This window comes from Pteropus alecto, unplaced genomic scaffold (assembly GCF_000325575.1).
Source record: "Pteropus alecto unplaced genomic scaffold, ASM32557v1 scaffold164, whole genome shotgun sequence".
In the NCBI taxonomy this organism is placed as follows: Eukaryota; Metazoa; Chordata; class Mammalia; order Chiroptera; family Pteropodidae; genus Pteropus; species Pteropus alecto.
In genome coordinates this window covers 22,125,005-22,137,103 of record NW_006439568.1, presented here as the reverse complement: position 1 = coordinate 22,137,103, position 12,099 = coordinate 22,125,005, and the positions used below count along the sequence as shown (strand labels likewise).

Here is a 12,099-nt window from a genome sequence, read left to right as displayed (position 1 = left end):
ATAGTGAATTCACATGATCCAGGTACCCACACTATGGAAGTACTCTGCTTTATAAAAATTCTAAGCCTACAAAATATAACATCAAAAATTATTTTTTTATCAAGAGTTAAAACTTAATAAAAATCCTAGAGGGTCTTATTTTGTACCTGAAGTGTCCTGATACTAAAACCAGAACACAGCCATTTTTGAAAACAGTAATCAATGGAATATATAGCAACATAATACTCAAAAGGAAACAGAGGAAATTTTTATGTAATAATCCTTTTGCAAGGATAAAATAAAATGTGTTGTTTAATATTGTAAATCAATAAAAGTTCTCTAAATTCAAAATCTGATCATTTAAATGAGGAATTGGATTAATCAGTCCTCAAAATACTTACCAAAGGTTCTTCTGTATAAGTATATCTTCTTTCCAGCTGGGGCTTCAGACATTCAGAAATGTCAGTAAAAGATGTTAAACGAATAACTCTGCTGCTGTCTGACACATACTTTGACCTAAATTATAGGAATGAGAACTAACTGATCAACAAACATATTTCAAGTACCTTTAGTAAACACGGCATCAAATCTCAGGAGTGCTTCCTAGCATTGTTAGAGAATTAGGGGGAAAAAAGTATCAGGTCCAGCCCACAAGAATGAAGAATGAAGAGAATGAAGCATGAAGTATAGTCATACAGAAAGACAACTCTCAAAAAATAATCACTGGTTGAATGAATTTGAGAATATATTATAGATGCCAAACAAATTATTCATATTACGGGAGTATAAAAACAAGAAGTCTCTTTTAGCTATATCAGTAATTACAGAAATGAGATTTTTCCTGAAAAAAATGAGTAGGAGATATAGTCTGTGTGTATGTGTGTGCGTGTGTGCACACGTGCATGCACACTTACAGAGGTTCTAGAGATGGAGAGAATAATGAACTATATAACGGTAGACAGAAAAAGCCTTGTTTAAAAGGCAGAAAGTTAACTAATTTGCTTAGGGCAAGAGGACACTAACAATTAAGTGAACACTATATACTACATAACAACATTGTGCTAAATATAATTATCACATTTAATCCTCACAATAAGGATTTATATATGGTAGTTTGGGGCAAGATAACAGAATACTTTGGAATTAGACTAATGACTGGACATTATCTTTTTATATTTTCTTATCCAGCTCCCCCTCCCATACCCCACTGCAATTATTCTAAACCTTAACTTCCAGTTTTATAAAACATGCCTGTTCCACCTCACCAATCTAACTCCACTCCATTCTACCAGCAGATTACTTTACAAGTTCTTCTCAAACAAAATGTAGGTACAGCATGCTTCAGTTTTTGCTACAGTCACTATTCTCCTACATAGCAGACACTGTTGATTGATTAACTAACTCAACATCCATTCCCAGTGACATGTTTCTATAACCAGCACCAGAGAGATACTGAAAAGGCTAAATATTCACTTTCCAATACTTCTTTGCAAAGAGGGGTAGTCATATAACATACTGTGACTAATGAGATAGAAAATGAAGTCTGCTAGGATGCTTCTAAAAGAGCTTGCACTCCTGACCAAAGGCAGAGTGCTAATGGAAATTGCCCTTCCTCCTATGATTTGAAAGCCTGACATTGGGAGCTATAATACTACTATGAATAAATGGCCAAGAGGATTATAGGGTTCAGGCCTTAATATCTGTGATATCAGTGAACCAATACTAGCAGTTGCCTACCTTGACATTTCTTGTTCTGTGAGAAAAATAAGCTGGATTTGTCTAGGTCACTGTTATTCAAATTTTCTGTTATTTGCATCTAAAGTATTCTTAAATTATCTATCAACAAATATGGTCATCTATACCCATCCTGCTTTCCTTCTACCCTGTTTCAGAAAGAAGTGTCCCATCTCCTTGCCTTGACAAGGAGTCATTACTTTGGCTCTTGAACCCTTCCTTCTACTGCCCTTTGAAAATAGAGAACTTAGTCTATGGCCATGCTACCCTGAACAAGTGGGATCCTGTCTGATCTCAAAAGCTAAGCAGGATCGGGCCTGGTTAGTACTTGGATGGGAGACCACCTAGGAAGACCAGGTGCTGTAGGTGTAAAAAATTAAAAATAAATAAATAAATAAGGGATTGTAAGCTGACAAGGTCCTTGCAATCTGTGAGGTCAATCAAGGGTTGCCTCATCTAAAAAAAAAAATTAAAAAAAAAAATAGACAATTTCTTCTTACTCATGTATCTTCAACTTCTCTCTTTCTACTAGATTCTACTCTAAGCATGTCAAAAGCCTCAAGTTTCCTCTACCTTAAAAATACCCTTTCCTGCTTGGCCAATCTGTCCACCCTGAACAAGCTAAGCAGGGTCAGGCCTGGTTAGTACTTGAATGGGAGACCACCTAGGAATACCAGGTGCTGTAGGCATTTAAAAACAAACAAACAAACAAACTAACTAACTAACTAACTAACATTTTCCCACTACAGAAAATCATCGAACCACAAAGGTAGAGAGCAAGAGAAGGAGGAAGGAACAAAGGAATTACAGAACTGGATGAATGGATTAAAAAACAAGACCTATCTATATACTGCTTACAAAAGACTTACTTCAGCTGTAATGATACACACAGATTGAAAGTAAAGGGATGGAAAAAAAAATAAGAAAGTAAAGGGATGGAAAAAGACGTTACATGTAAACGAAAAAAAAACAAACAAACCTGAAAGTACTATACTCAGATCAAATAAAATAGAGTTTAAGACAAAGACTGTAATAAGAGACAAAGAAGGTCATTATTTAATGATAAATGGATCAATCCAACAAGAGGATATAATATTTACATTTGTAAATATTTATGCACCAAATATAGGAACATCAAAATATATAAAGCAAATATAAACAGACCTAAAGGGAGAAACAGACAGCAATGCAATAATAGTGGAGGACTTTAATACCCCACCTTTATCAATGGATAGATCATCCAGACAGAAATCAGTAAGGAAACATAGGCCTTAAACAACATGTTAGACTGGATGAATTTAAAAGATATTTACAGAACATTTCTTAAAAAGCAACAGAATACATATTCTTCTTAAGTTCACATGGAACATTTTCTAGGACAGATCATATGTCAGACCACAAAACAAGTCTTAATATAGTTAAACAATTAAAATCATATCAAGCATTTTGCCCAACCATAATGGTATGAAACTAGATATCAATTACAAGAAGAAAACCAGAAAATTCACAAATATGTGGAGATTAAACAACATATTACTGAACAACAAGCGGGTCAAAGAAGAAGTCAAAAGAGAATTAAAAAAATATCTTCAGACAAATGTAAATGGAAATACAACATACCAAAGCTTACAGGATGCAGCAAAAGCAGTTCTAAAAGAAAAGTTCACAGTGATAAATGCCTACCTCAAGAAACAAACAAACAAAAATCTCAACCAACCAAACTTTACACCTCAAGGAACTAGAAAAAGAAAAACAAACAAATCCCAAAGTTAGTAGCAGGAGGGAAATAAAGTTCAGAGTGCAAATAAATGAAATAGAGACTAAAAAGACAATAGAAAATATCAACAAAATTAAGAGCTGGTTTTTTGAAAGATAAATAAAATGGACAAACCTTTAGCTAAATCACCAAAGAAAAAAGAGGACTCAAATAAAATCAGAAATGAAAGAGGAAATGTTACAACTGATATCACAGAAATACAAAGAATCATAAGAGACTACTATGAACTATGAACAACTATACACACACAAAAATTGGACAACGTAGGAGAAATAAACAAATTCCTACCAAGACTGAATCATGAGGAAATAGAAAATGTGAATAGACATCATACTGGTAAGGAGATTGAATCAGTAATCAAAAACTTCCCAAAAAACAAGTCTAGGACCAGATGGCTTCACTGATGAATTCTACTAAACATTTAAAGAATACCAATCTTTCTCAAACCTTTCCAAAAAACTAAAGAGGAAAAAAAACTTCCAAACTCCTTTTATGAGGTCAGCATTACACTGATACCAAAACCAGATAAAGATACTACAAGAAAAGAAAATAATAGGCCAATATCCCTGATGAACATAGATGCAAAAATTCTCAACAAAGTATCAGCAAACCAAATTGAATAATGCATTAAAAAGATCATATGCCACCATCAAGTGGAATTTATTCTAGTCATGGGAGGCTGGTTCAAATCTGCAAATCAACCAGTGTGATATACCACATTAACAAAATGAAAGATAAAAATCATATGATCATCTCAATAGGTGCAGAAAAAGGCATTTTACAAAATTTAACATGCGAGAGAGAGAAAAAAATGGCGTATATGATAGAGGCTATGTTCAACCCTCTTGCAACCAAATCAAAGTTCTGACAGAAACAAAAAACAAACAGCAAGGAAAATTGCCTGGGATCTAGATGAACAAGCCCTACAACTAGGGAGAGAAATAAGAAATCACCCTGCAACAGGAGGAGGTAGGACAGGGTGAGGACGCGAGGCTGCCCAGTCTTGAGCAGCTGAGTGGGACAGAGGCCATAGTAGTGGCAGCTGGCAGCTGCAGATGCCTCTTAAAGGGGTCGTGTCTGCAAGTGGACTTCCGTGGTGATGGATCTGCTTGATCTGAGCACTAGTGCCAGTTCGGCTGCGTGGGGAGCACCAGGGATTTACAGGAGGACACTGAGTTGTTGGAGGGAGGGCTGAAGGTGAGACTTGCTCTGTACAGAAGTGCCGGTGGTATCCATCATTCTCTGCTGAGCCCTCCCCACTCCCAATGTGGGACACAGAGCCTCCATAGGTGAGACCTCATCAAACTGGATAACAGAGGTCACTCCGCCCAGAGGATTCCCTGAAACTCTGCCTCCTCCAACTTGTGGCCCCACTCACGCCACATCCAGGTGTGTCACTGGTGAGTCAGGTACTCCTTGCTGAGCAGAGCCAAGACTCACATTGGTGAGAGCTGGCCTCGGTTTCTGGTATGGTTTCTTGAGGCAACCATAAGGAAAGCATCTGTGGATTGCTTGCTTAATCTTAACGTGTGGCCCCAGAGGGCCACAGGCTGGGGCTAAACTTGGCCTGCAGTTGAAACCCTCTCAGGACTGTGTCACTGAACACCTACTACAGAAAAATCCACACTAATAAGACCAGGAGACTTAGGAGTTGTGCATATTACAAAGAAACGGACATGGAAAGGCAGCCTAAATAGGAAGACAAGCAGAAACCGTATGAGAGAACAGAACGGAGATCCAGGAATAATGGAGTCAAGCAATCTAACAGATGCAGAGTTCAAAACACTGGTTATAAAGATGCTCAATGAAATTAAGGGAAGTGTAGATGAACTCAGTGAGAACTTTAACAAAGAGATAAAAAAAAAAAAACATAAAAATGGAAATGGAAATTATATAAGGGAACCAGTCAGAAATGAAGAACACATTATCTGAGATGAAAGTATATTAAATAGAATAAAAAGAGTGAATAAAGAAGAGGATCAAATGACCTATATAGAGGATGAGGAAGCCAAGGACACTCAATCAAAATGGCAGAAAAAAGAAACCACAACTATAACAATAATTTAAGGAGACTATGGGACAATATTAAATGTAAAAACATCCATGTCATAGGGGTACCAGAAGGAAGACAAGACGTTGAAGAGGCATTTGAAGAAATAATGATAGAAAACTTCCCTAACCCAGTGAAGGAAATAGACATAAAACTCCAGGAAGCTCAGAGAGTCCCCAAAACCAGGAACCCAAAGAGGCCCACACTAAGACACATCATAATTAAAATGCCAAAGGTTAAATACAAAGAAAGAATCTTAAAAGCAGCAAGAGAAAAGCAATTAGTTACCTATAAGGGAGCACGCATAAGACTGGCAGCTGATTTCTCAAAAGAAACCTTGCAGGACAGAAGAGCTTGGCACAAAATATTCAAAGTGATGAAGACCCAGGATCTACAACCAAGAATACTTTATCCAGCAAAGCTATCATTTAGATTTGGAGGACAGATAAAGAGCCTCCCAGACAAAAATAAGCAAAGGGAATTTATCATTACCCAGCCAGTATTACAGGAAATGTTGGAGGGACTTCTTTAAGAAGAAAAAACATGTGTCAAAAATAGGAGTAAAGAATGGTAATAACTACGTTCCTATCAACAAGTACCTCAAATGGAAAATAATTAAGTGTTCCAAACAAAAGATAGAGTGGCTGAATGGATAAGAAAAGAAAACCTGTACATATGCTGCCTACAAGAAACTCACTTCAGATTAAATGACACACACAGACTAAATGGAAGAGGATGGAAAAAGATATTGCCTTGATTGACCCATTTCATTTACTGCGATGAATGAAATGGGTCAGATAGAGAAAGACAAGTATCACATGATTTCACACACATGTGGAATCTAAAGAACAAAATAAACAACAATAAAAATGGAAATAAACTCATAGATACAGAGAATATTTAGAAGGATACTAGATGGGAGGGGGGTTGTGAGGACAAAAAAAGGCAAAGGGATTAAGAGGTACTAATGGATAGTTGCAGAATAGACATGGAGATGTAGAATGCAACATAGGGAAGATGGTTAATTATGTTTAATAAATATGTAAGGGGAAGTGGGGTCCTAAATTTAGTGGGGTGATCGCTTTGTGAGTTATGTGGATCTCTGATCACTGCTATATGACTGAAACTGGTATATTATTGTATGCCAACTATAATTGGGGAAAAAATTCATTGAATTGTACAACGTAAATACAAGCAACTAATTGTCTATTATATTTCAAAAATCTGGAGGAAAAATATAAAATCCACTCATGAGTAAAACCCTTGACAAAGTGAGTATAAAGGAAATGCACTTTAAGATAATAAAGGCCATGTATGACAAGCCCACAGCTAACATCATGCTCAATGGTGAAAAGATAAAAGCTTTTTCTGTAAGATCAGGAACAAGACAAAGATGCCTACTCTCATTGTTCTAATTCAATATTACTACCAGAAGTCCTAGCTAGAGCAATTAAGCAAGATAAAGAAATACAAGGCATCCAAATCAAAAAGGAAGAGGCAAAAGTGTCACTATTTGCAGATGATATAATATTATATATACGAAACCCTAGAGACTCCACCAAAAAAATTGTTAGAACTAATAAACAAATTCAGTAAGGGTGCAGGATACAAAGTCAATATATGAAAATCCGTTGTGTTTCTATACATTAAAAATGAACTATCAGAAAGAAAAATCAAGAAAAAAATCTCATTTATAATAGCATCAAAAAGAATAAAATACCTAGAAATTGACTTAGGGAGGTGAAAGACTTGTGTAATGAAAACTACAAAACACTGCTAAAAGAAATTAGAAAAGACATAACTAAATGGAATCACATTCCATGTCGGTGGAATGAAAGATTTAATATTGTTAAAATGTCAATATCACTCAAGACAATCTATAGAGCAAATGCAATCCCAAGCAAAATCCTAATAACATTTTTTGTAGAAATAGAAACACCCATTCTAAAATTTGTATGGAATCTCAAGGGACTACAAATAGCCAAAACAATCTTAAAATAGAAGAACAAAGCTGGAGAATTAACACTTCCTGATTTCAAAACTTACTACAAAACTATAGTAATCAAAACAGTGTGGTGTTGGCATAAAGATACACATGTAGACCAATGGAATAAAATAGGGAGCCCATAAATAAACCTTTGCTTTTAAGGTCAAATGATTTTTGACAAGGATGCCAAAACCATTGAATGAGGAAAGGACAGTTTTTTCAACAAACGATCCTTAGAAATCTGGATATTCACTTACAAAAGAATAAAGTTGGACCCTTATCTAACACTATATACAAAAATTAACTCAAAACGGATTAAATACTTAAGAGCCCAAGCTATAAAACTCTTAGAAGAAAACATAGGACAAAAAGCTTCATAGCATTGAATTTGTCAGTGATTTCTTAGATATGAAGAAATCACTGACAAATTTTGTTACCAAAGACACAGGTGACAAAATAAAAACTAGACAAAATGGACTTCATGAAAATTTAAAAATTTTGTGCATCAAAAGACACTATCAACAGAGTAAAATGCAATGTACAGAATGGGAGAGTATACATAGAGAAGTCCTGCAACTCAACGACAAGAAAACAATCTGATTCAAAAATAAGCAAAGGGCTTGAACAGATATTTCTCCAAAAAAGATATACAAATGACCAACGAGCACATGAGAAGATGCTCAATATCACTATTCATTAGGAGAATGCAAATCAAAACTACAATGAGATACCACCTCACACAATTAGGATGACTTGTATTAAAAAACTAGAAAATAACAAGTGTTGACAAGGAGAAATTGGAATCTTTGTACACTGTTGGTAGGAATGGTACAGTTATTGTAGAAAACAATATGGCATTTCCTCAAAAAATTAAATGTGGAATCACCATATGATCAAGCAATTCTATTTCTAAGTATATACCCAAAATAATTAAAAGTTGGTTCTTGAAGAGATATTTGTACACATGTTCATAGCAGCGTTATTTACAATAGCTAATATGTGAAAGCAACCCAAGTGTCCATTGATGGATGAAAAGATAAGTAATATGTGATATATACGTACGATGAACAATTCAGCCTTAAAAAGGAAGGAAATTCTGAACTGTGCTACAACATGGATGAACTCTGAGGATATTAAGCTAAGTAAAATAATACAGTCACGAAAAGACAAATAATGTATGATTCCATTATACAAAGTACTAAGAGTAGTCAAAATCATAGAGAAAGAAAGTAAAATGCTGGTTGTCAGGGCTGGGGAGAGGAGGAAATGGGTTGGTATTGTTTAATGGGTATTGAGCTTCCATTTTACAATACAAAAAGAGTTCTGGAGATGGATGGTGGTGATGGTTGTGTAACATTATTAATGTATTTAGTATCACTAAACTGTACAGTTAAAAAGAGTTAATATGGTAAATTTCATGTTATTTGTATTTTACCACAATAAAAAAATTTGAAAAAAATTCAGACAGGTTAATTTCAGCATTGGGATTGCTTTTTCTTGAGGTTTTGCTGATAGTGAAGAGCATCTAAAAAACAAAACATCATGTTTAACAGAGTTGAGGGCCCTGTTAAACACTTCATATTTTTGGTTGACAACCCCCAGGGATGAAGCCTAGTAGTAAAGAAACACTGGAAGTAAACCACACATACTACAGCATAGTATTTTTTGCACAGAAAAATCCTGGTAATTATATTAATATTATCCTAGATTATCAGTGTTTGAGTTGCCTAGTAAAATCAAAGAAAAAAATTTCTTCCAGAAAAAGATGTCAACTTAAGTCTTAAATAAATTCTACACACAACTTTTCAAATAGAAAGAATAGCATAAAGTTAACAAATAGAAGATATAAGAGCAAACAAGACAACAAGAACAAAAGACATCTTAAATAAAACAGTGGAGAGTCACAGGAGCTTCAGACATCAAAAATTTCAGACACAGATTTTAAACAACATAATCAACGAGATTAAATAAAAGACACAGCATTTCCAGAGAACGAGAAACTATAAAACATGACATAACAGACCTAACAAAGAACCAAAGAGAAATTATAGAAATAAAAAATATAATAACTGAAATTAGGAACTAAATAAATGTGAATAACAACAGATTAGACACAGTTTAAGAGACAAACTGTAAACTGGAAAATAAGTCAAAAGAAAATACCCAGAATAGGATGGAATACAGAAGACAGGGTATGAGAGGATAAATAGGGTCTAACATGCATTTAATTGGAATCTCAGAATGAGAGGAGATAAAAAGTTAGAAATAATATTGGTAGAGATATCAGCTTTTCCAAAGCCGATAAAAGATGTCAAAGCCGCAGATTTAATAACCTTGAGTTGGATATATAAAAGCAAACCCATGCCTCATTTTAGAGTAGAACTATAAAAAACAAAATATATAGATAATACTAAAGCAACTGGAGAAAAGACATATTATCTTCAAAAGAACAATAATTAGCCTAAGAGCTAATACGGTAGTCCCCCCTTGTCCACTTGGCCATGGTTTTTCTTTCTACAGTTCAGTTACCTGCAGACAACTTCGTTCTGAAATTATTAAATAGAACATTCCAGAAATAAACTCATAAGTTTTAAATTTGCGCTGTTCTGAGTAGTGTGATAAAATCTTGCACTGTCCCACTTTGTCCAACCTGGGACATAAATCATCCCTTCATCCAGCATATTTATGCTGCATATGCTACCTGCCGATTAGTCACTTAGTAGCTGTCTTGGTTATCAGAGCGACTGTTGTGGCATGACAATACTTGTGTTCAAGTAACCCTTATTTAATAATGGCCTCAAAGCATAAGAATAGTGATGCTGGTGATTTGAATATACCAAAGAGGAGCCATAAAGTGCTTCCTTTAAGTGAAAAGATGACTATAGTAGAATAAGATATTTGGGGGGGCGGGGGGGGCGGAGATTGGAAGGGAGAGAGACTACATTCACAAACTTTTATTATAGTATATTATCATAATTTTTCTATTTTATTTGTTTTTGTTGTTAATCTCTTATCATGCCTAATTCATAAATTAAGCTTTATCATAGGTACGTATGCATGGGGGAAAACATAGTGTATATAGTGTGCAGTATTATCTGAGGCTCCAGGTATCCACTGGGGGTCTTGGAATGTATCCCCTGTGGATAATGGGGGACTACTGTATTTTAACAGAAACATTAAAAGCTAGAAGATAACAAAATGATATCTTCCAAGAGCTGAAAGAAAATAAGTACCAATCTATAATTCTATACCCAGCAAAAATAATTTAAAATAAAAGTGACCACAACATTAATGAACACTGAAAACATTATGCAAATGAAAGATGCCAGGCACAAAAGACCACATATTGTACAGTTTCATTTATATGAAATGTCTAGAATAGGCAAATCCATAGAGACAGAAAGTAGATAAGTGGTTACCAGGGGCTAAAGGAGGGAGAAAATGGAAAGTGATTGTTAATGAGATGATGAGATGGTGCTTCTTTTAGGAGTGATAAAATGTTCTGGAATCATATAGAGGTAACAGTTGCACAACTTTGTAAGCATACTAAAAATCAGTGAATTATATACCTCAACATGATTAAAAGGGTGAATTTTATGTTATGTAAACTTTATCTCAGTAAAAAAAAAAAAGAAAAGAAAGCAATAAATTATTAAACAAAGGGTTATTCAACCCCATACCAAAGTTAATACCAAAGAGTATTTTTCCAGGCTGAAAAAAAATAATTCAATTTCAAAAAAAAAGAATAATAAAAAGGGTAAATTTATGGGCCAACCTAAATGAATAAAATAATATACTATATTAAATAATGATAATATTTTTGAGAGTATTATGAGATCTCAAGTTTGAGAAATATTAAATTACTGAATAGGGCCAAGTAAGAATTGGAGGGTAATCTTTTCAGAGAAGTCTTTTGATTCTATGGCTCATGAAAGGCTAGAAATCAGAGGCACAATCTCTTTAAAATTACTAATCTCAGGAGTTCTACTCCTAATTTATAATATACACAGGAAGTATAACCCTCTAATATCTATCATTGAAATATAAGAACTCATGTGAAAAAATCAAGGTATTAGTTTTCAATTTGTATTTAATTTTTAGATTCTTAAAAAATCTTACTACTACAGAAAAACACTTGGCACATAAAAAGCTGTACCTACCCTTTATCAATCATGTCGTCCTTAGGAGAAATTGAATACAAAGCCTCACTCTTCTGTTTTTGAATTGCTGTTTTTACTCTAGGTTTCTTGGGAGATTTAGGAGTTTGTACTAAACTGGATTCTTCTTTCTAAAAAGTGGTAAGATAATGAACAAAGTTAAAAATGAGAAAAAAATGAAAAAAAATGAGAAAAATGAAAAAAAAAAAAAACAACAACAGAATAAAGCATAACTCTACACATTTACCTAAAATTTGTTTTGATCACTAGAGGATTTCTTCCCTCACTCTACCACCTATTATGCTTCCCACTAGAATAAAAGTGTTCTTCTCAAACTCCCACTTTTATGCAACCAGAAGGCTGAAAGTCTTACAGCTATTTAGACTCTGAAAAAAGAAAGGCCAGGCTTTATTTC

The 12,099-nt window shown here is 34.4% G+C and overlaps 1 protein-coding gene and 1 pseudogene across 1 annotated transcript in view; one reads left to right on the top strand and one right to left on the bottom strand.

Annotated features, from left to right (window-relative positions):
• The window catches only part of RGS22 (regulator of G protein signaling 22), a 158,345-nt gene that overhangs the window by 64,310 nt on the left and 81,936 nt on the right, over window positions 1–12,099 (bottom strand). The window contains exons 9-10 of the mRNA XM_025050166.1: window positions 11,688–11,815; window positions 381–495 (exon numbers count right to left, since the gene is read on the bottom strand). Coding sequence (XP_024905934.1) covers window positions 381–495; window positions 11,688–11,815 — 243 coding nt within the window. The remainder of the gene's footprint in view (window positions 1–380; window positions 496–11,687; window positions 11,816–12,099) is intronic.
• LOC112483664 lies at window positions 1,964–2,082 on the top strand (annotated as a pseudogene).